Raw genomic sequence first — 25,679 nt, 5'->3', positions numbered from 1 at the left:
GGAGAATTGAGGGCTATGGGGAACTGGCTTAAGAGAAGAATTGAAGCCTGGAGCAGATTACGCACTATTATATTGAATTGCATGACAAGTAACTCAAATCCTGCTTCTATTTTCTTATGAATAATATGGGGACTTTGTGCAAAGTGTCTATGCTTCTCCATTTCCAAATGAACCCAGACATATTCTTCAATCATCATTTGCAATTTTGTGGTAAGGTCAATGTCCTAAGCAATAAATGATACAATGGTATAATTTGTATGAACGTAACCAGTGAAGTACTAATGCATTGTGATTAGACGTGTACCTAATTACTCCTGTTTGCCCACTTCTTCACAATCTGAAGGTACTTAGTTCTGTTTTTGTAAAGTATCCATGCCATGAAATGGGCCTGTGTAATAAACTAATTGAGATCAACATTCTGCAGCACCGAAGTAGTATAAAATTCTGTAGTAACTTCTTTAAACAGAAAAGAGGTGGAACTGAGAAATTACAGAATAAAATGAAATGGTACCAGTCACAATGAAAATCACCTAATGCTATGTCAGTTGTAAAGGATTGCCACATTCCAAAATGCAGCAGGATAGACTCATCTACAGCAAAGTGTTACTAAGATTGTTACTAGATGCCAATTTTAAGGAATTTCCCCACAAAATTAAATATGATCTTACGTTGCCCACAGAACGTGATTCCACATGTGGAAAAAGATGATCTGTTGTTATACCACCCATGAAGTACAGCCTGCCAGTTATTTTACTGATGTCATTCAAGTCCATGTGATAGCACTGCAACTTCTATAAGCACTGGGGATCGGAAATATGCTTGCTGCACCTGTGGCAAGATAACAGAAACTGCAGGCTCAATGATTTCAATGAGCAAATAAGGCTATATATGGAAAGGTAAATGCAAGTTAATTTCCTTCTCTTTTATTTTAGGTTAATTTGGCTGATTTAAATGTATTTAATGTTTAAGCATTTTATTTTTATGGTTAATAGTAATACTTACTGTTATGATTATTTACAATATTTTTTATGTTTTGAATATTTCTGATTATTATCAGAGATAATTGCATTCACTTTAGTGCCAACTTTCAACGGCCAACAAACCTGGAGTGGAGATTCCATTATCAGGTGAAATGTGTCAGTGATGCTTACAAAGACCTCGCTGTGTTTGCCTCTGTATTCCTCCGGCTACCGGCTTCCAAATTCAAGACTGCACCTCACAGCTTGCTTCAAGTGCAAGTGAGCTTCAACAGCAGGTGATCAGCAAACTTGCACTACATATAAATCAGTGGAAACTTTACTTTGGATTAAGTAATCTTCATTGCCATCAGACCTATTGCATACCATTGCATCAACTTGTAGACACCAGCAAGGTTTTGTTTGTTGTTATTTGTGACCTAAAGTAAGGGGTGCCGTTCTTGTAAAATTTATATAATTGAAAGCCGTATAAAATACATTAATAATTACATTCCAATAGTTTATCAAGGGGAAAACCATCTTGGTGAAAAAGATGTCCACTCACCCTACAACCACTATAATGAAATCTAGTAAATTCCAGCCATTCCTGAGGTACGCATTGGGGTGAAAGAGAAGTCCATAAGCTATTACTTTCAAAAATGCTTCCACTGTAAAAATGATGAGAAACAGATATTCCACTTGCTCCTGTAAGAAAAAAAAACACAGTATTATTGTGCTGATACTAGTGTAATTCATGTGAAATGACAGACTACCTGCCATTACATTCGACTAGCCATCACTCCCTATATTAACAGTACCTTAATTAAATTAAATCTAAGCAATCTTTTTCACTTGTTGTTGAATCATAATCTATTTGAGGATCCCTAAGCATACAAAATATAAAGAATATAAAGTAAGAAGCAATTGGAATTGGTTTATTATTGTTACTTTTGGCGAGTACAGCAAAAGGCTTGTCCAGCATACTGTTCACATAGATCAAATCATTACACTGTGCATTGAAGTACAACATGGTAAAACAAAACCAATGCAGAATAAAGTGTAACAGCTACAGAGAAGTGCAGTGCAAGTAAACAATAAGGTGTAAGATCATAACAAGGTAGGTTGTCATGTCAAGAGTCTACAGGTGGCCCCCATTTTTCAAACGTTCACTTTACGACAGCTTGCTGTTACAAAAGACCTACATAGGTACCTGATTTTGCTAACCAAAGAGGATTTTCACTTTTACGAAAAAACAGACACCCGCTTTATATGTATGTTTACCTCAAGAAAGACTAACATGACCCTGAAGCCTTGTGTGGGCAGTTGTGTGCGCATGTGTGTACATGCCGATTTTTCCCTCCAAATCAATTTCAGCTCGCTGTCTTCCCGATTTTGATAAGTGAAACTACACTGTACATACAATATTTCTACTTTATATAGGCTGTATATTTATCATATCATTCCTGCTTTTACTATATGTTTGAGTTATTTTAGGTTTTATGTGTTATGTGGCATAATTTGGTAGGTTATTTTTTAGGTCTGGGAACGCTCAAAAATTTTTCCCATATAAATTATTGGTAATTGCTTCTTCGCTTTACGACATTTCGGCTTACAAATGGTTTCATAGGAACGCTCTACCTTCAGATAGCGGGGGAAACCTGTATCACTAGGGAACCATTTAATAGTCATAACAGCTGAGTGGAAGCTGTCCTTGAGCCTGGTTGTATTCAGGATTTTGTATCCTCTGCCTGATGGTAGAGGGGAGAACAGAAACTGTTTGGCTGCTTTACTGAGTCCATGGAAAGGAGGGCTGGTTTTCTCCATGTGCTGAGCACCATCCACAACTCTGCAGATTCTTGGCGCATCGGGCAGAGCAGTTGTCACACCAGGCTGTTAAGCATCCGGATAAGATGCTTTCTTTGATACATCAATAAAGATTGGTAAGGGACAATGGGGACATGCCAAATTTCTTTAGCCTCCTGAGTATTTTGAGGCACTGTTGGACTTTCTTGACCATAGAGTATACAAATAGGAGAAATTGGCCATAGGGACACTCCAATCACACCCCACCCCAACCCCCTACACAACCACCATGATGATGCCAAGTGTTTCACCCAAGACTGAGTGGCTAGGCACAGTTCAAACACCATCTATAAATTTGCTGATGATCCACTTAACGTCAGCAGAATTTCAGATGGTGACAAGGAGATGAACAGTAATGTTCAGCAGGTTGAGTGGTGTCACAAAACCGTTAAATGTCGGTAAGACCAAGGAGTTAATTGTGGACTTCAGGAAGGGGAAGCTGAAAGAACACATGCCAGTTCTCATTGAGAGATCAGCAGCGGGAAGGGTGAGCAGTTTCAAGTTCCTGGATGTCAACATCTCTGAAGATTTATCCTGGGTCCAACATATTGATGCAATTACAAAGAAGACACGACAGTGGCTATATATCATTAGAACTTTGAAGAGACTTGGTGTGTCAACAAAAACTCTCGAGAAACTCTACAGATGTACCATGGAGAGTATTCTAACCGGATGCATCACTGTCTGCACAGGATCGTAAAACGCTGCAGAAAGGTGCAAACCCAGCCGTCTCCATCAAGAGCAGTAGCCTCCCCAGCATCAAGGACATCTTCAAAAGTCTGCATCCATCATCAAGGAGCTCCATCACCCAGTACATGCCCTTTTCCCATTGCTACCATCAAGGAGGAGCAACAGGAGCCTGAGGACTCACACTCAATGTCTCAGGAACAGTTTCCTCCCCTTGGCCATCAGATTTCTGAATGGATAATGAACCCATGTACCCTACCTCACTGTTTTTTACTTTTTTTTTGGTTCTCTTTTTGCACTACTTATTTAACATATACAAGGGGTGATTGATAAGTTTGTGGCCTAAGGCAGAATGAGATGAGTTATACAGCTCTCATTACATGCACATGCAGGTCAACTCTTTGAGTGATTATGCAGAAAGTTTGAAATTAATAACTCATCGGGGTGATTGATAACTTTGTGGCCTAGGGTAGCAGGAGATGTTATTAATTTCAAACTTTCGGCATAATCACTCAAGGAGTTGGCCTGCACGTGCATGTAAAGAGAGCTGTATAACTCATCTCCTTCTGCCCTAGGCCACAAACTTATCAATCACCCCTGCTGTGGACACTTTCTGGAAGTCAAAGATCTGTATGCTCCATGGCCGCTGGACTAAGTGTGTAAACGTAGGAGGGGACTATGTTGAAAAATAAATGTGCTAGGTTTTCTAAAATGGACTCCTACCTTAGGCCACGAACTTATCAACCACCCCTCGTATATATCACAGAGGATTTAATTTGGCTTTTTTTGACACTGATCAACAGAAAAGGATTTTTTCATGTCAAAGTGAAAATAGATCTCCACAAAGTGATCTAAATTAATTACAGATATAAAACACAAAATAATTGATTGCATAAATATTCACCTCAAATCATCACTGGTGAACCCGATTGGTATTAGAAGTGGTTTTAGAAGTCACATAATTAGCTAAATGGAGATCACCATGTTCAGTCAAGGTGTTTCAATTAACTGCAGTAAAAATACACTTCTATCTGCAAGGATTCAGATACAAAGATACAATTCTGGAGGAGTTACAAGCTCCAGTGGCTGAGATGGAAGAGACTGCACATAAACAACTGTTGCCCAGTATTTCTCTGGTTGCAGCTTTATGGGAGAGTGGCAAAGAGAAGCAGCTGTTGAAAAAAACTCATGAAATCCCAGCTAGAGTTTGTCAAAAGGTATGTGGGAGACTCTGAAGTCATCTGGAAGAAGGTTCTATTGAAGTTTTTGGCCATCAGACTGAACGCTATGTTTGGCATAAGCTAAACACCACACATCATCAAAGCCACACCATCCCTACCATGGTGGCTGCATCACGCTCTGAGGATGTTTCACTGCCACAGGCCCTGGAAGACTTGTGAAGGTAGCGGGTAAAATGAATGCAGCAAAATACAGGGAGATACTTAATGAAAACCTGATGCAGTCTACAAGAGGACTGCCACTTAGGAGAAGATTTGTTTTCCAGCAAGACATTGACTGCAAGCATAAAGCCAAAGCTACACAGGAAAGGCCTAAAAGCAAGAAAGTTAATGTCCTGAAGAAGCCAAGTCAGAGTCCAGACCTCAATTCAATTGAGAATTTGTGGCTAGACATGAAAAGGGCTGTTCACTCACAACCCCCATGTAATCTGACAGAGCTTGAGCAGTTTTGTAAAGAAGAATGGGGAATTATTGCAGAGTCTGGATGTGCAAAGCTGAGAAAGACTTACCCACACAGACTCACGGCTGTTGTTTCTGCCAAAGGTGCATCTACTAAATACTGACTTAAAAGGGGTCAGTAATTAAGCAATTGATTATCTTGTATTTACTAATTGTAGTAAATTTAAACCAATTTGTAGAATTTTGTTTTCACTTTGACACAAAAGAGTATTTTCTGTTATCAGTGGCAAAAAAGCCAAATTAAATCCACTGTGATTCAATGTTGTAAAACAATGGCTATAAAGGATTTACAGCAGCAAATTACTGAGAGAAAATTCACCTTATTCTCATTTCAGTCCTAAGTGAATGATCCCTTATGCTGAAACTATACCCTAACTCCTTAGATAGTCAAACATACTTTCTGCTTTCCAGCCTATCAACCTCTCAGAATTGAGGGTGATCAACGAGTCACTTCTCTTAACTTCAACAGAGCATGAGCTAATTTTTGTCTTTCAACCCAGGAATCAATCTGTAAAAAATGCACTACATTACCTTCAAGGCAAGTATATTCTTCCTACCTACAACATTAATTCCGTGTAATACATGTGCAACTGTTAAGAAAGTACTAAGCTAATAGCTGAATGGGTTAAGTCTCTAATGGGAAAGCCAGTACTAATGAGACCTGCATCCTTTGGAGTTCAGAAGATGAAGGGTCTGGTCTGGTATGGAAACACTAATGCCCAAGAATGGAAAGGTCTACAAATAGTGATGGATACAGCTGAAGGCCTCCCCACCTTTGCTCACATCTACAAGGACAGCAGACACAAGAAAACGGCATCAATCGTCAAGGACCCCACCATCCGCATTGGTGCAGGCAGCGGAGTGAGAGGGCTTTGGCTCAACGGGCTTAGGAGGTAACAGGACGAGGCGAGGTAGGTTTAACTGTGTTAATTGCGGAAAGGAGATATTATGCGTGCTCGGTGTCAGATGTAGAGTCTCCTAGCCTCCCGGAGGGCTGCAGCTCCTGAGGGACCGAGTTAGGGAACTAGAGACGCAGCTCGATGACCTTCACCTGGTCAGGGAGAGCGAGCAGGTGATAGAGAGGAGTTATAGGCAGGTGGTCACACTGGGGCCACGGGAGAGAGACAGGTGGGTCACAGTCAGGAGGGAAGGGGAAGAGTCATTTACTAGAGAGTACCCCTGTGGCTGTACCCCTTGACAATAAGTACTCCTGTTTGAGTACTGTTGGGGGGGGGGGGGACAGCCTACCTGGGGGAAGCGGCAGTGGCCGTGCCTCTGGCACAGAGTCTGGCCCTGTGGCTCAGAAGGGTAGGGAAAGGAAGAGGAAGGCAGTACTGATAGGGGACTCTATAGTTAGGGGGTCAGACAGGTGATTCTGTGGACGCAGGAAAGAAACTCAGATGGTAGGTTGCCTCCCAGGTGCCAGGGTCCGGGATGTTTCAGATCGCATCCGAGATATCCTGCGGTCGGAGGGAGTCAGAGGTTGTGGTACATATTGGTACCAATGACATAGGTAGGAAAAGGGAAGAGGTCCTGAAAGAAGACTACAGGGAGTTAGGAAGGAAGTTGAGAAGCAGGACCGCAAAGGTAGTAATCTCGGGATTACTGCCTGTGCCACGCGACAGTGAGAATAGAAATAGGATGAGGTGGAGGATAAATGTGTGGCTTGGGGATTGGAGCAAGGGGCAGGGATTCAGATTACTGAATCATTGGGACCTCTTTTGGGGCAGGTGTGACCTGTACAAAAAAGAAGGGTTGCACTTAAATCCCAGGGCGACCAATATCCTGGTGGGGAGGTTTGCTAAGACTACTGGGGAAAGTTCAAATTAGAATTGTTGGGGGGTGGGAACCGAACTGAAGAGCCTGGGGAAGAGGAGATTGGCTCACCAATAGAGAAAGCTTGTAGACAGTGCGAGAGGGAGGATAGGCAGGTGATAGAGAAGGGACGCACTCAGACTGAAGGTTTGAGATGTATCTATTTTAATGCAAGGAGTGTTGTGAACAAAGCGGATGAGCTTAGAGCGTGGATCAGGACTTGGAGATATGATGTGGTGGCCATTACAGGGACTTGGATGGCTCAGGGACGGGAATGGTTACTTCAAGTGCCGGGTTTCGGATATTTCAGAAAGGACAGGGAGGGAGGCAAAAGAGGTGAGGGTGTGGCACTGTTGCTCAGAGATAGTGTCATGGCTGCAGAAAAGGTGGACGCCATGGAGGGATTGTCTACAGAGTCTCTTTGGGTGGAGGTTAGGAACAGGAAGGGGTCAATAACTTTTCTGGGAGTTTTTTTATAGACAGCCCAATAGTAACAGGGATATCGAGGAGCAGATAGGGAAACAGATCCTGGAAAGGTATAATAATAAAAGAGCTGCCGTGATGGGAGATTTTAATTTCCCAAATATCAATTGGCATCTCCTTAGAGCAAGGGGTTTAGATGGGGTAGAGTTTGTTAGGTGTGTTCAGGAAGGTTTCTTGACACAATATGTAGATAAGCCTACAAGAGGAGAGGCTGTACTTGATCTGGTATTGGGAAATGAACCTGGTCGGGTGTCAGATCTCAGTGGGAGAGCATTTTGGAGATAGTGATCATAATTCTATCTCTTTTACAATAGAATTGGAGAGAGATAGGAACAGGCAAGTTAGAGCAGCTTTTAATTGGAGTAAGGGGAATTATGAGGCTATCAGGAAGGAAATTGGAGGCTTAAATTGGAAACAGATGTTCTCAGAGAAAAGTACAGAAGAACTGTGGCAATTAATCAAGGGTTATTTGTGTGGAGTTCTGTATATGTACGTTCCAATGAGACAGGGAAGTTATAGTAGGGTACAGGAACCGTGGTGTACAAAGGCTGTAATAAATCTGGTCAAGAAGAAAAGAAAAGCTTCCAAAAGATTCAGAGAGTGAGTTAATATTAGAGATCTAGAAGATTTTAAGGCAAATAGAAAGGAGCTTAAGAAGGAAATTAGGAGAGCCAGAAGGGACCATGAGAAGGCCTTGGTGGGCAGGGTTAATGAAAACCTCAAAGCATTCTACAAGTATGTGAAGAGCAAGAGGATAAGATGTAAAAGAATAGGGCCTATCAAGTGTGACAGTGGGAAAGTGTGTATGGAACTGGAGGAAATAGCAGAGGTACTTAATGAATACTTCAGTATTCACTATGGAAAAGGATCTTGGTGATTGTAGTGATGACTTACAGCAGACTGAAAAGCTTGAGCATGTAGATATTAAGAAAGAGGATGTGCTGGGGCTTCTGGAAAGCATCAAGTTCAATAAATCGCCAGGACCGGATGGGATGTACCCCAGGCTACTGTGGGAGGCAAGGGAGGAGATTGATGAGCCTCTGGCAATGATCTTTGCATCGTCAATGGGGATGGGACAGGTTCCGGAGGATTGGAGGGTTGCAAATATTGTTCCTTTGTTCAAGAAAGGGAGCAGAGATAGCCCAGGAAATTATAGACCAGTGAGTCTTAACTCAGTGGTTGTTAAGTTGATGGAGAAGATCCTGAGAGGCAGGATTTATGAACATTTGGAGAGGTATAACATGATTAGGAGTAGTCAGCATGGCTTTGTCAAGGGCAGGTCATGCCTTACGAGCCTGATTCAATTTTTTGAGGACGTGACTAAACACATTGATGAAGGAAGAGCAGTAGATGTAGTGTATATGGATTTCAGCAATGCATTTGATAAGGTACATCATGCAAGGCTTATTGAGAAAGTAAAGAGGCATGGGATCCAAGGGGACATTGCTTTGTGGATCCAGAGATGGCTTGCCCATAGAAGGCAAAGAGTGGTTGTAGACGGGTTATATTCTGCATGGAGGTCGGTCACCAGTGGAGTGCCTCAGGGATGTGTTCTGGGACCCTTACTCTTTGTGATTTTTATAAATAACCTGAATGAGGAAGTGGAGGGATGGGTTAGTAAGTTTGCTGATGACACAAAGGTTGGAGGTGTTGTGGATAGTGTGGAGGACAGTCAAAGGTTATAGCGGGACATTGATAGGATGCAAAACTGGGCTGAAAAGTGGCAGATGGAGTTCTACCCAGGTAAGTGTGAAGTGGAGCATCTAACTGGATTCATCTGCAGAAATTATTACTGGGGCTCAGCAGCATTCCACAAAATATAACTATTCCAGAGAGAAGGCAGCTGAGTACTAAAATCGGAGTGGACCAACTGTCTGGAATATTTACTGACATATTTAATCTTTCACTTCTGCAGTCTGACATTCACATCTGATTCAAAAAGGAATCTATTATACCGGTGTTTACTTGTCAGTTTTCAATTTTCGCTCTCCTTATTAATTTTTTAATCTTTCACAGCTGTTTTACAAAAATCCCAATTTTTTGGTCTACCTCGATTCTTGCCATGGTGTGTGCTCTACCTTTTGATTTATTATTTGTTTTAACTTGCTTTGTTAACCACAGACTATTCATCTTTCTCATGGAATCCTTCCTTTCTGGAATTATGACAAATAATTACTGTTGTATTTTTTTCCCTATTTTGGATCTCACCCACTGATCACTGCTGTCCCTTCCTCTCTGTGACTGACTCTATACTCTCCATTTCTTGCCATCCATGACCCCAGTTTAAAACAAAACTATAGTAAGCACAAATAGAATCAGAATTAGGTTTATTACCTACCGATTGGACATAAATTTTATTGTTTTGTTGCAGCAGTACAATGCAAAGACACAAAAATTGCATGTATGTACCACCAAGCTTCTAGGCTGCTTTTATAAGACAATTGAGCAGTTCCCTAGTACAATAAGACAGACCCTTGACCAAACAATTCCCTTGTTAATACCTTGTGTCGTATTGCTAACCTGCACTACACCTTCTCTGTAACACTTTATTCTGTACCGTTATTGTTGAAACTTACACTATTTCAACGAATTGACGTATATGAATAGTATGTAAAATAAGTTTTTCACTGAATCTCAGTACATATGACAATAATAGACCAAATTTCTAAAGTAAGTAATAAACTGAGTTTTTTTGAGAAATCTGAAAAATATTTATATTGCATTACAGAATTTTACAGATCAGAAGCAGGTCATTAGGGTCCATGTTACTTTGTGCAATAGCTCAGCCAACACAAAAGCTGACCTGTGTGGTGGTTGCTTGTTCTGCCTGTAATTATTTGGGTTTTCTCAAGATACCCTTATTTCCTCTCACATTCCAAAGATATGCAAGTTAGAAGGTCAATTAGCTACTCTAAAATACCTTTAATGGGTGGGTAAATGATAAAACTGGGGGGTGGAAGGAGGGACAGAGGGACCAGAATGAAATCAATGTGCTGAAATAATCTCCTAAATCTTAAGGAAATAAGCCATGTCCCACCTCATTTCTTCAGTAGGTCAACATATCCTATTTATTTTTTCCCTTACTTACAGTAAGTAAGTAAAATACCCAAACTTGGCAACTAGGTAAATACAATGGATTCCAGTTAGTTGGGTCATTAGTTAATTACCGGTAGGACATCTGCTTATTTGGGACAAACCTTAAAGAAAATAGTCAGGATTCCCTCTTTTTTAATTGGGACACTGTGCCACTTAATTGGGTAAGGAGACTGTGCCGTACAGTTTTTAACTAGGGTCAGTTGTGTGTGGCCATCAGACACTACATCATGCTTAGAGTAAGCAGTTTATAAATAGAATCAGTTGCTATTTTTGTCACTGATAGTTGGTGATAAATAAGCAGTAGACAATTCAAAACCGTTTTGCTCACTGTGGTTTCAAGCATTCAGGCTTGGAGATGCCAACATTGGCTGGAAGTGAAGATAAACTGATTTCACTACTTCAACAAGTTAGGAGCTATGAAAAATTTGAAGGCATCAACAATGTTGGGGAGGAAGCATTAAGAAGAGGGACGCCTCACGTCTTAATAAGCTGGTAAGGAAGGCGGGCTCTGTCGTGGGCAAAGTACTGGAGAGTTTAACATCGGTAGCTGAGCGAAGGGCGCTGAGTAGGCTACGGTCAATTATGGAAAACTCTGAACATCCTCTACATAGCACCATCCAGAGACAGAGAAGCAGTTTCAGCGACAGGTTACTATCGATGCAATGCTCCTCAGACAGGATGAAGAGGTCAATACTCCCCAATGCCATTAGGCTTTACAATTCTACCGCCAGGACTTAAGAACTTTTTAAAAGCTATTATTAATGCTTTTTGAGATAATGATTTAGATGCATATCATATTTTTTTACTGAGTTAAGTATTGTATGTAATTAGTTTTGCTACAACAAGTGTATGGGACATTGGAAAAAAGTTGAATTTCCCCATGGGGATGAATAAAGTATCTATCTATCTATCTATCTATCTATCAATTATGTTGAATGTTACAATGAAAATTAAGATTTGGAGGATGCAGTCACTGAAAGCAGTCCATTATCTGCACTAGGTGCCTGCGCTAATTTTGTTCAATAAAACACAGCAGCATACATTGACTGAATTCCTGTTGATAACTATTAGGAACTACTGTAATACACAGTTTTATAGTACTGTAATAGTATTGATAGTGTTCTAATACAGTATTTTGATTCATTTAAATAATACTTCATTACTCAGTTAAACAGTAACCATATATAATCATATAACAACTACAGCACAGAAACAGGCCATCTCGGCCCTTCTAGTCCGTGCTGAATGCTTACTCTCACCTAGTCCCACAGACCTGCACTCAGCCCATAATCCTCTATCCCTTTCCTGTCCAAATACCTATCCAATTTTACTTTAAATGACAATACCGAACCTGCCTCAACCACTTCTACTGGAAGCTCGTTCCACACAGCAACCACTCTCTGAGTAAAGAAATTACCCCTCGTGTTACCCCTAAACTTTTGCTCCTTAACTCTCAACTCATGCCCTCTTGTTTGGATTTCTCCTACTCTCAATGGAAAAAGCTTATCTACGTCAACTCTATCTATCCCCCTCATAATTTTAAATACCTCTATCAAGTCCCTCCTCAACCTTCTACGCTCCAAAGAATAAAGACCTAACTTGTTCAACCTTTCCCTGTAACTTAGGTGCTGAAACCCAGGTAACATTCTGGTAAATCTTCTCTGTACTCTCTCTATTTTGTTGACATCTTTCCTATAATTCGGTGACCAGAACTGTACACAATACTCCAAATCTGGCCTTACCAATGCCTTGTACAATTTTAACATTACATCCCAACTCCTATACTCAATGCTCTGATTTATAAAGGCCAGCATACCAAAAGCTTTCTTCACCACCCTATCCACATGAGATTCCACCTTCAGGGAACTATGCACCATTATTCCTAGATCGCTCTGTTCTACTGCATTCTTCAATGTCCTACCATTTACCATGTATGTCCTATTTGGATTATTACTACCAAAATGTAGCACCTCACACTTAACTGCATAAAATTCCATCTGCCATCGTTCAGCCCACTCTTCTAACTGGCCTAAATCTCTCTGCAAGATTTGAAAACCTACTTCCTTATCCACAACGCCACCTACCTTAGTATCATCTGCATACTTACTAATCCAATTTACCACCCCATCATCCAGATCATTAATGTATATGACAAACAACATTGGACCCAGTACAGATCCCTGAGGCACACCACTAGTCATCGGCCTCCAACCTGACAAACAGTTATCTACCACTACTCTCTGGCATCTCCCATCCAGCCACTGTTGAATCCATTTTACTACTTCAATATTAATATCTAACGATTGAACCTTCCTAACTAACCTTCCGTGCGGAACCCTGTCAAAGGCCTTACTGAAGTTCATGTAGACAACATCCACTACTTTACCCTTGTCAACTTTCCTCGTAACCTCTTCAAAAAATTCAATAAGATTTGTCAAACATGACCTTCCAAGCACAAATCCATGCTGACTGTTCCTAATCAGACCCTGTCTATCCAGATAATTATATATACCATCTCTAAGAATACTTTCCATTAATTTACCCACCACTGATGTCAAACTTACAGGCCTATAATTGCTAGGTTTACTCTTAGAACCCTTTTTAAACAATTGAACCACATGAGCAATACACCAATCCTCCGGCACCATCCCCATTTCTAATGACATTTGAAATATTTCTGTCAGAGCCCCTGCTATTTCTCCACTAACTTCCCTCAAGGTCCGAGGGGATATCCTGTCAGGACCTGGAGATTTATCCACTTTTATATTCCTTAAAAGCGCCAGTACTTCCTCCTCTTTAATCGTCATAGTTTCCATAACTTCCCTACTTGTTTCCCTCACCTTACACAATTAAATATCCTTCTCCTTAGTGAATACCGAAGAAATTGGTCAAAATCTCTCTCAACTCTTTCGGCTCCACACATAGCTGTCCACTCTGATTCTCAACGGGACCAATTTTATCCCTCACTATCCTTTTGCTATTAATACAACTGTAGAAACCCTTCGGATTTATTTTCACCTTACTTGCCAAAGCAACCTCGTATCTTCTTTTAGCTTTTCTAATTTCTTTCTTAAGATTCTTCTTACATTCTTTATATTCCCTGAGCACCTCGTTTACTCCATGCTGCCTATATTTATTGTAGATATCTCTCTTTTTTCTAACCAAGTTTCCAAAATCCCTTGAAAATCATGGCTCTCTCAAACTTTTAACTTTTCCTTTCAACCTAACAGGAACATAAAGATTCTGTATCCTCAAAATTTCACCTTTAAATGACCTCCATTTCTCTATTACATCCTTCCCATAAAACAAATTGTCCCAATCCACTCCTTCTAAATCCTTTCGCATCTCCTCAAAGTTAGCCTTTCTCCAATCAAAAATCTCAACCCTGGGTCCAGTCCTATCCTTCTCCATAATTATATTGAAACTAATGGCATTGTGATCACTGGACCCGAAGTGCTCCCCAACACATACCTCCGTCACCTGACCTATTTCATTCCCTAACAGAAGATCCAACACTGCCCCTTCTCTAGTCGGTACCTCTATGTATTGCTGCAAAAAACTATCCTGCACACATTTTACAAACTCCAAACCATCCATCCCTTTTACAGTATCGCCTTCCCAGTCTATATGTGGAAAATTAAAATCTCCCATAATCACAACCCTGTGCTTACTACAAATATCTGCTATCTTCTTGCAAATTTGCTCCTCCAATTCTTGCTCCCCATTAGGTGGTCTATAATACACCCCTATAAGTGTTACTACACCTTTCCCATTCCTCAATTCCACCCAAATAGGCTCCCTAGACGAGTCCTCTAATCTATCCTGCCAGAACAGCGCTGTAATATTTTCTCTGACAAGCAACACAACACCTCCCCCTCTTGTCCCTCTGATTCTATCACAACTGAAGCAACAAAATCCAGGAATATTTAGTTGCCAATCACACCCCTCCTGCAACCATGTTTCACTAATAGCTACAACATCATATTTCCAGGTATCAATCCATGCTCTAAGCTCATCCACCTTTCTTACAATGCTCCTAGCATTAAAATAAATGCATTTAAGAAATTCTCCACCTCTTCATTTCTGTTTATCTCTAACAGTACAAAGAACGTTACTGTCTTCTTTTTCTTCCTTCTCCCATACATCTGTTTCTACACCCTGGTTCCCCTCCCCCCTCGTATCTAGTTTAAATCCACTGGAGCCTCTCTTGCAAACCAACCTGCAAGAATATTTGTCCTCCTCCAGTTCAGATGTAAACTGTCCCACTGGAACAGGTCCCACCTTCCCTGGAAAACTGCCCAATTATCTATTGTTATGAGTGACGAACAGACCTAATGGACAATGGGGTGAAGGGTTAACCATTCCCAACCCCCCCTCCTGAGAACCATGAACTATTACTGTTGTTATGCTGACCATGAGAAAGAGAGACGAAAAACCGGCAAGAACATTTGTGACAGGTAAGAGAGAGGGGGAAATTGCTGATTATCTGTATTGTGACTCCTTTTTGAATTATTTACTGTTTCGCTGCAAGGACAATAGTTTGCTCAATAACATTCCTCAGTGGACTGCAGAAGTGGCCTGATTTGATGGTTAGCTGAGACCCCGTTAGTAGGGATAAAAAGACAGGCCTGGAGAGACACCCTTCAGACACGCCAGTGGACACTGATTGAGTGTTGGAACCCACAAGAAAGGTGGGGGCTTCGAAGACCGAACCAGGAGGTCGGTCAGTAAGGCTATCAGTGTAAAAGCAGGGCCGGTGGGGGCTTGTGTGCATGTCCACTCATGCCAGAGTGACGAGTCCACCACAGAAGAACGGTCTAGCAGAAGGACGGAGAGGTCATAACTGAATGACCACAACGATATGACGGATTAAGAAAGCAAAGGAAGGTTTGGGCTGTTGTAGCTGTTATCTCTCTCTCTCTCTCTCTCTCTCTCTCTCTCTCTCTCTCTCTCTCTCTCTCTCTCTCTCTCTCTCTCTCTCTCTCTCTCTCTCTCACTCTCTCTCACTCTCTCACTCTCTCACTCTCTCACTCTCTCACTCTCTTCAACGATTACAACTCAACAAGCATAACTACCTCAGCACTCATGAACTGAACTGAACTTTATACTTTTCTATGACAATTCATTTACTCCTAGACAACGATAGAGCTTGTTTATTATTGATTATTATTATTCCTACACTTTTAGGTTTATTACTGCTAACTTGTTTTATATGTATATTTGTATTATTGATATGGTTTTGCTTATTTTTATTAATAAACACCTTTAAATATAGTACCAGCAGACTCCAACGGATTCTTCTTTCTCTGCTGGTTAGACACCCAGTTACGGGGTACGTAACACTATAAATCTGAAGTCCTCCCTCCTGCACCATGTCTTCAGCCATGTGTTGATCTGCACTATCTTACTATTTCTAAACCCACCTGCACGTGCCACAGGTAGCAATCCTGAGATTGCTATCCTGGAGGTCCTATCCTTTAACTTGGCACCTCCTCACACTTCCTACCCACGTCATTGGTCCCTACATGGACCACGACATCTGGCTGCTCACCCTCCCTCTTGAGAATACTGAGAACTCGATCCAAGATATCGCGGACCCTGGCACCAGGGAGGCAACAGACCATCCGGGATTTTCGATCTCTTCCACAGAACCTCCTATCTGTCCCCCTAACTATCGAATCCCCTATCACTGCTGCTCTCCTCTTTTCCCTCCTTCCCTTCTGAGCTGAGGGTCCAGTCTCGGTGCCAGAGACGCAACCACTGCAACTTGTCCCTGGTAGGTCGTCCCCACCAACAGTATCCAAAACCGTATACTTATTATTGATGGGAACAGCCACAGGGGTGCTCTGCTCTTTCTGTCTATTTCCCTTCCCTCTCCTGACAGTCACCCACCTACCAGTCTCCTGACTCCTAGGGGTGACTATCTCCCTGAAACTCCTGTCTATTTCTGCCTCTGCCTCCCGAATGATCCGAAGTTCATCCAGCTCCAGCTCCAGTTCCCTAACACGGTTTGTCAGGAGCTGCAGCTGGATGCACCTTTTGCAGGTGTAGTCATCAGGGACAGCTGTGCTCGCCCTGACTTCCCACACACTGCAAACGGAGCACTCAACTGCCCTAACTGCTACCTCCATTACCTACTCCTATACTAATTAGATTAATTAAAGGAGCTTACCCGGCCTTACCTCACCTGAGTGAAGCTCGTACTCAGCCTCTGCTCGCTTTTTAAATTCCCCCGCTGATCTCCGAGGCCGACTTTCAAGCGCTTGCACCTCAATCCACTCCGACAATGGCCGCTATGACGATGGCCACTGTATATGGCGGTCTTTCTTTTAAACCTTTGGCGCGCTACATCACGCGCCTGCACAGTCTATCCTCTTTGCCCCGATCAGTTAAAAAAAAAACAGCTGCTCTCCGAACTTCTTTTACCTCTTCCCTCTCCGCTTCTTGCTTTGATTTAAACCAGTAGTTTGTCTTTTTTTCTACCTTTTTAACTATTTCCATTAAACTTCAGCTAACTGGAGCAGCCACTTAATTAGGCCAAAATTTACTAGTCCTGATGCATCCCAATCCACTGGTTACCCTGTCAGTGTAGTGTTTCATCATGGTAACATCCTCAATGCACTTGCTCTTCCACTTACTCCACTGACAAATACTCTGACAAGGACTTTCCCAGGCTCAGGTCCATAGAAATATAATCACGCCAAGGAAAATTCGTTAGTCAAAACACCCTTTCTCTGAGGGAAAAATCTACTCACAAGTTGCTACTTTCAGGCAATCTATGGCATGCTGCCCACTGGCTTGAATTTCTGCTAAATTCAAGAATAATTGATCGGATAAGATTTTCAATCATGTCATGTTTAATGTGTAAATTTACAGCATAGTTTATCCCTCATTTACACCTGAACCTGAAGTGGACCAAGATCATTGTGAGCAGGTTGGCTAGAGCTGTTGGGGAGGGTTTAAACTAATTTGGCAGAGGGGGAAGGAAACCAGAGTGACAGGGCTGAGGATCGGCACTTGGAGTACAGTACAAGTCAATACATTGTGTAGTGAGACTATGAGGAAGGACAGGCAGGTGATAGGGCAAAGTTGCAGTCAGTGGGGTGAGTTGAAGTGTAACATGAGGACAAAATCAAAAAATTGAAAAGGGTCATAAAGTTGTGGGCTTCACTGAATCGTGGCTGAAAGAGGATCATAGTTGGGACCGTAAGACAGGAGCAGAATTAGGCTATTCAGCTCATCGAGTCTGCTCTGCCATTCCACCATGGCTGATCCCAGATTCCACTCAGTCCCGAGCACCCGCCGACTCGCCACAACCTTTGATGCCCTTACTGATCAGGAAACAATCTCAAATGTATGCACGTACATAATATCCAACGATACCCCTTATATTGAAAGGGCAGGCAGGTATGCAGAGGAGGTGGGGTGGCTCTTTTGGTAAAAAAAAATAAATTAAATTAAATACTTAGAAAGAGGTGACATAGTATCAGAAGACGTAGAGTTCTTGTGGGTAGAGTTAAGAAGCTGCAAAGGTCAAGACACCATGATGGGAATAATACAAAGGCCCCCAAACAGTAGCCAGGTTGAGGCATATAAATTTCAATGGGAGATAGAAAAGGCATGTAAAAAGGGCAATGTTATGATAGCCATGGGGGATTTCAATATGCAGGTAGATTGGTAAATGTGGTAAACTGGATCAGCAAATTTGCTGATGATACAAAGATTGGAGGTGTAGTGGACAGTGAAGAAGGTTTTCAAAGCTTGCAGAGGGATCTGGACCAGCTGGAAAAATGGGCTGAAAAATGGCAGATGGAGTTTAATGTAGACAAGTGTGAGGTATCGCACTTTGGTAGGACAAACCAAGGTAGAACATACAAGGTAAATGGTAGGACACTGAGGAGTGCAGTAGAATTGAGGGATCTGGGAATACAGATACATAATTCCCTACAAGTGCCGTCACAGATAGATAGGGTCGTTAAGAGAGCTTTTGGTACATTGGCGTTTATAATCAAAGTATTAAGTATAAGAGTTGAGATGTTATGGTGAAGTTGTATAAGACATTGGTGAGGCCAAATTTGGAGTATTGTGACCAGTTTTGGACACCTAATTACAGGAAGGATATTATTAAGGTTGAAAGAGTGCAGAGAAGGTTTACAAGGATGTTGCCGGGACTTGAAAAACCGAGTTACAGAGACAGGTTGAGTAGGTTAGGACTTTATTCCCTGGAGAAGAATGAGGGGAGATTTGATGGAGGTATATAAAATTATGATGGATATAGATAGAGTAAATGCAAGCAGGCTTTTTCCACTGAGGCTAGGGGAGAAAAAAAAACAGAGGATATAGGTTAAGGGTGAAGGGGGAAAGTTTAAAGGGAACATTGGGGTGGGCTTCTTCACACAGAGAGTGGTGGGAGTGTGGAATGAGCTGCCAGATGAAGTAGTAAATGCGGACTCACTTTTAACATTTAAGAAAAACTTGGACAGGTACATGGATGAGAGGGGTATGGAGGGATATAGTCCAGGTGCAGGTCAGTGGGACTAGGCAGAAAAATGGTTCGGCGCAGCCAAGAAGGGCCTAAGGGCCTGTTTCTCTGCAGTAATGTTCTATGGTTCTATTGGAAAAATTAGGTTGGTGCTGGATCCCAAGACAGGGAATTTGAAGAATGCCTCCAACATGAATTTTTAGAGCAGCTTGTGGTCGAGCCCACTAGAGAAAAGGCAGTTCTGGATTGGATGTTGTATAGTGAAGTAGATTTTATTAGGGAGCTTAAGGTAGTGGGACCCTTATGAGGCAGTGATTATAATATGATGGTATTCATCTACAGTTTGAGAGGAAAATGATAAAGTCAGATGTATCAGAATTACAGTGGAGTAAAGGGAACTATAGGAGCATGAGAGAGGAGCTGGCCACGGATGACTGGAAGGCAACACTACCAGGGATGATGTGTATTAAAAGAAGTTTGTAAAATTTATCTCTCAACAGATCCCTGCCCCCCTCCCTACGACCCTTCAGTTTAAACCATTATTAACAGTCATTACCAGACAGACTGTATTAGGAGTAAATGTGGTAAAGATTCCTTAAAAATAATCCTTGCGTCAAAACAAAATTAGTAATTCAAATGGAGAGTTAAGAGTTTGATTTGGAAGCATTATACAAGAAATAGAAGAAAGATTAAGCAATAATGTCCTCTATGATTCAATAAAATTATGGCTGATAGGATCTTTAGCTGTAGCTTCACTCTACTTGGCTGTCTATTTCCCAAAACCCTTGATTCACTTGTAGTCCAAGAACTTATCTATTTCAGCTTTGATCATATTTAATGACTCTAAATGTCTTTGAAGCAAGGAACTTAAAGATTTACAATGCTATAAAGATGTGATTATAATGTTACTGAGGCTGGGAATTGATAATCTTAGGCTATCTGATACATCTGACAAATAGGTAAAATGGTAAAAGAGTTAGGGGTAAGGAGGAGCTCAGCCAAATGAACCCTCTATCTGCCTTCCACATCTATTGCTTTTCCAATCCACGACCCTTCCAAGTCCAGTCTGACCCTTTCTTGGCTTAATCCATTGCTCTTCCAATTTTGACCAAACACAATAGTATTACAGTTAGTGCAATCATTTTACAGCGTGAGTAATCACCAATTTGGGTTTAATTCCCACTAGTGTCTGTAAGGAGCTTGTAGTTTCCTCATGGTACAAGAATTATAGGAAGGGAATGGAAGCTTTAGAGAAGGTGTAAAGGAGATTTGCCAGGATGCTGCTCGGATTAAAGAGCATGCCTTATGAAGATTGGTTTAGTGAGTTAGGGCTTTTCTCATTGGAGTGAAGTAGGATGAGAGGTGACTTGATAGGGGTGAACAAGATGATAAGAGGCATAGATCAAGTGAATAAATAGAGACTTTTTCCAAGGACAGAAATGGCTAATATGAGGAGGCATAATTATTAAGTGTTTGGAGGAAATTATAGGGGGATGTCAGAGGTAAGTTTGTTTACACAGAGAGTGGTGGGTGTGTGGAACGCTCTAAAGTGGTGGTAGTGACAGATATATTAGGGACATTTAAGATACTCATGTATAGTGACATAGAGGATAGAAAAATGGAGAGCTATGCAGGAGGGAAAGGTTAGATTGATCTTAGAGCTGGTTATTGAACTGGCACAACATCATGGGCAGAAGGGCCTGTACTGTCTTCAAGGATTACACACTGTATTCCCACACAAGTTATGACTTTTGCTAGAGTTATCAGAAATGAGTAAAGATTATTGGTGGCTTTTAAAACTCCACCAAAAATAATACAAATTATATACTATTTGTTCCCATATGTCACTGTAAAAATATTTTATAAATATTAATACTGACATAATGTAAACTGTCATAGAAGAAAGTTATTAAGGATGTGATCACTAATAATTGTCTTGTTGTTTTGAAAATTTGACATTCAATGAGTGAATGGATTTTTATGGTAAATTCTGTGCGGGTAGACTTTTTCTTTGTTGTTCCTGCCAACTACTGGAAGCAGATAGCATAAATTGTTTCTTCCAAACTGATGAGTTATTTTTTTCCCAGAATACATGGGCTGGCTACAGTATAACCTATGTAAATAAATTAAGTCTACATTTTCAGTGAGCATAGCATTTAATTTTTATAACTAGTTCCAATATGATTTTCTGGTGTATTATTTATAATATGATTGCATGTCATTTTTCTCACTTTCCTTTTACTTTTCTTTCAAACGAGTCCACTTGACTACATTTAAAAGGCTACGACATGTTGTCTCCCTTATTTTGTCCTCTGATGAACAGTGCTAATGCTAATGCATGTGTCTGTGACTACAGGATTAAGAAATGGTTCTTTATGATTACTTCCTCCTTCTTCCTAATTGAAGGTTTCATTTCTTGGATATCTGAACAGAGGAAATGATAATAAGTGGGTTGCGAAGAGTGAAAAGGAAAAAAAATAAGCAGTATACTTTTACACCATTTGCAGTTTGCAAGTCAGAAAAAATGGTGGAATGCAAATGAAAAGAGCTGTTAATATACAAAGTTCTTTTATGTCTGCCATTGATGTACTTTTTAAATATAAGAAATACAGTATGTATTTTGTACAAAGTAGGTTTACATAAACAACAGTGTAATAGTGATCAGATGATTTGTTTTTCATAATATTTTATGGGGGACATGTGTTGGCTTGGGAAATAAAAGACAATTAGTTATGTTAATAATAAGTTGGATATCTTAACAAACACAAAAATATAACAAATTGATATATGTGTTATTTTAAAAGTGTAACATTTTTGGCAAATTTCCAGTGTAAATACTGAATACACAAAATGAGAAATGGTGTTTTCATGTAGATAAGAGTCTGCATTACAGCAGAGAAGCAGGCTCTTTGGCCTATCTTGTTCATGCTGGCCTGGACTTGTGCCTAATCCCATCTACCTGTACCGGGATCATAGCCCTCCATACCACTCTCAAACCTATCACATACCACATACCTATCGAAACTTCTCCTAAATAATACAACTGAACTCACATTTACCACTTCTGCGAGCAACCCATTCCACACTTGCACCTCCTTCCGAATGAAGAAGATCCCCATCAGACTCCCCTAAAATATTTCACTCTTCACCGTAGACCTCAATTCTAGACTTTTCTAACCTGAGGCGAAGGGACTCTGCCATTCACCCTATCTAGACGGCTCATGATTTTGTATATCGCTATATGATCTCTCCTCACTCTCCTCTGCTCCAGGGAATAAAGTCCTAACCTGTTCAACCTTTCCCTATAACTCAGTGCAAGTCCTAGCAACATCCTTGTAAATTTTCTCTGCACTCTTTCAAATTTATTGATATTATTCCTGTAGGTAGGTGACCAGAACTGCACACAATGCTCAATCAAGTTCAAAATAACATCCCAATTCCTATACTCAATACTCTGGTTTATGAATTACAATGTGTCAAAGGCTCTCTTTGATATGCTTTATGACGAACCTCTTGAAGCACTCATAATTGATATATGAGGGGTGATTGATTAGTTCATGGCCTAAGGTAGAAGGAGTCAATTTTAGAAAACTTAGCACATTTATTTTTCAACATAGTCCCCTCCTACATTTACACACTTAGTCCAGTGGTCATGGAGCATACGGGTCTTGGACCTCCAGAAAGTGTCCACAGCATGGGTGATTGATAAGTTCGTGGCCTAAGGTAGAATGAATGAGTTATTAACTTCAAACTTTCTGCATAATCACTCAAAGAGTTGAACTGCATGAGCTGTATAACTTAGCTTCTTCTACCTTAGGCCACGAACTAATCACCCCTGCTGTAGACACTTTCTGGAGGTCCAAGATCCATATGCTCCACGATCGCTGGGCTAAGCGTGTAAATGTAGGAGGGGACTATGTTGAAAAATAAATGAGCTAGGTTTTCTAAAATTGACTCTTTCTACCTTAGTTCATGAACTTATCAATCACCCCTCGTAAGTGCTACTGAATAATAGTCGGTGAGGCAGGTTACCATGTTTTTCTAGGGCATGGGTATGATTTATGCCTGCTTGAAGCAGATGGGTACCTCGGTCTGCCAAAGACAGAGGTTGAAGATGTCCATAAACACTCCAACTAATTGATTAGAACAAATCAAGTCTGGGTCGGATGCTTTCCATGCATTCACCCTGCTGAAGGATGCTCTCATAACAGCATCAGAGACTGAGATCACAGGGTTGTTGGACAGCGATACTTTACTGTCATGAATTCAAATTTAGTCCAGAATTGCCAGTTTGCATGTGAGATGGCCTTCCGCAGGTCAAATTTGGGCCTCTTGTATTATCCCAAATTGCCATCCTGAACACCACTGAATTATCTTCCAGCAGATTATGGATCTTATTATTCATCCAGGGCTTCAGGTTAGAGAAGACACAATGATTTTGTGGAGACAAACTTGTCCACTTATCTTTATAAATCCCGTGACAATCATGGCATATTCATTAATGTTCTCTGATAGATCATTGAGTATGGCCCAGTCCAGCAACTTGAAGCAGTCTCGTGGCTGTTACTTTGCCTCCCATAATCACCACTTCGTTTTCCTCATTCCAGTGCCTTGTTATTCAGTTTCTGACTATATGCAGGTAGGAGGAGGGCAGTCACATGATTAGATTTCCTTAAATGTGGTCAAGGGGTGGAGTATTAGGCATTCTTGATGGTAGTATAGCAATAGTCATGCGTGTTGGGTTCTCAGATGCCGCAGGTATTGTGTTGGTGGAAGATGGGCAAAGGTTTCTTCAAGCTGGCCTGATTGAAGTCTCCGGTACGGATGTGAAAGGCTGCAGAGTGGGTCGTTTCTTGGTCGTTAATCATGGCACTCAATACTTTGAGTGCTGCCTTGACATTTAGTTTGATGTTACGATTGTACAAGGCACTGGTGAGGCTTTGAGTACGGTTTTCACTTTTGGTCACCCTCTTACAGGAAGGATATGATTAAACTGTGTTACAAAGATATTGCTAGGTCTCAAGAAACTGTGTTATATGGAGAAGTTAGAAGACTGGAGGCTTTATGCCTTGGAGCATAGGAGACTGAGGGGTGATCTCATATGAGTATATGCAATCATGGGGAGCATAGATAGGATGAATAGTCTTTTATCCAAGGTTGGGGAATCAAAAACAAGACGCCATAGTTTGAAGGTTGAAGATAAAATGTTTAATAAAAACCTGAGTGGCAATTTTCTTTTTTACATAGTAGGTGGTAGATATATGGTACCAGCTGCCAGGGGAAGAACTTGAGGCAGGTATATTAGGTACATTTAAGGAGTACATGGACAGCTATATAGGTAAGAATTTAGAGGTGTCTTTGTGGTAGAATTCTATAATTCTAAATATTGTGTTTTTCCTAAAGTAGATTTTGAATCTACATTACAAAGCATGACAGTCAACAAGAATGGCTATTTTTAAAGAACTGACACACAGTTTATAACTAATATATATCCCTTTAAGGCACAGAAATCCAACAGTAAGATCAGTTTGACTGTGACTAACAAGAGACCAAAGATAGTATGAGATCAAAGAACAAGCCTTACAGTGTTGCCAAAAAAAACAATAAGCACAAGGATTGGGAAAATTTTGGATTTCAGCAGAGGACTGAGACAAGGATTTAAAAACGAATGTAGAATATGAGAACTGTTTGGTGAAAAACATACAAAAATGTAAAGATTTCTGCAGCTAAGTGAGAATGCATAGTAATGCTGTGATAATTGCAGTTGTCTCACAACTTCTTTTCAAATCCGATGACCTTGTGGAGTTTTCTCATCTCAACACCACCTCCTCCCTAACATCATGGGCTTTCCCCACAAGTTCCAGATTCACTCACATCCCAAAGATGCACTGTTACATTAACTAGCTCCTGCAAATTATCCTTGGTATAGATCTATGGTAAGAGAATTGGGTTGGTGGTGGGGGCAGAGAAAAGTGTTAATGGGCTTGTATGAGGGAATAGGCAATGGGGAGTATAAGCGGGGAAATGGGATTGCTATATGGACAGGTTTAGGCTTGATGGGTAAATTGTCTCTGTGTCATAAAGAAATACGAAAAATGAAAAGTTATCTAAAGTTAATGGGAGTATTGTACAGACTGAGTGGGGGGGGGGGAGAATAAAAATATAAAAAGACAAAAAAATGGAAACAAACCTACCAAACTTAATGCAAAACTACAGATCTAAAACAATTGACTAATTTAAATAAATAAGCACTAGATAAAAATAAAATAATGGGACTGAAAGCCAATTACTCTCAAATATCGTATTATCTGTATTCAAATATTTTAGAAGGAGAGACTATAAAGATGGTGGATGCAATGGCTATTATCTCCTAAAATTCCATAGGTTCCAGAATAACTCCACAGATTGGAAGGCAGTAAATGTAACCCACTTATTTTGGAAAAGATGAGGGATCTACAGGACAATAGGCACACAATCGGTAACAAGGAGAATATTATTATTATCATTAATTATAGAAGTGGTTGCTGGCCATTGAACTTGTAACTATTGAGAAATTACCAGGGTAGGGAGCGCTTACAGGAGGAAGGCTATCAAAGCTTA

The 25,679-nt window shown here is 40.8% G+C and overlaps 1 protein-coding gene across 9 annotated transcripts in view; it reads right to left on the bottom strand.

Moving 5' to 3' along the window:
- Positions 1-25,679, bottom strand: part of cacna1c (calcium channel, voltage-dependent, L type, alpha 1C subunit) — a 737,294-nt gene that overhangs the window by 417,356 nt on the left and 294,259 nt on the right. For all 9 annotated transcript variants that reach the window (XR_012100621.1, XM_073059289.1, XM_073059283.1 and 6 more), the window contains exon 4: positions 1,522-1,661. Coding sequence is in view for 8 of the 9 variants with exons in the window: in XM_073059289.1 (XP_072915390.1) it covers positions 1,522-1,661 (140 nt within the window). In the remaining variant the exon portion in view is untranslated. The remainder of the gene's footprint in view (positions 1-1,521; positions 1,662-25,679) is intronic.

Source organism: Hemitrygon akajei, chromosome 10 (assembly GCF_048418815.1).
Source record: "Hemitrygon akajei chromosome 10, sHemAka1.3, whole genome shotgun sequence".
Lineage (NCBI taxonomy): Eukaryota > Metazoa > Chordata > Chondrichthyes > Myliobatiformes > Dasyatidae > Hemitrygon > Hemitrygon akajei.
The sequence above is the reverse complement of the archived record's forward strand: the minus strand, read 5'-3'. Positions and strand labels throughout refer to the sequence as shown.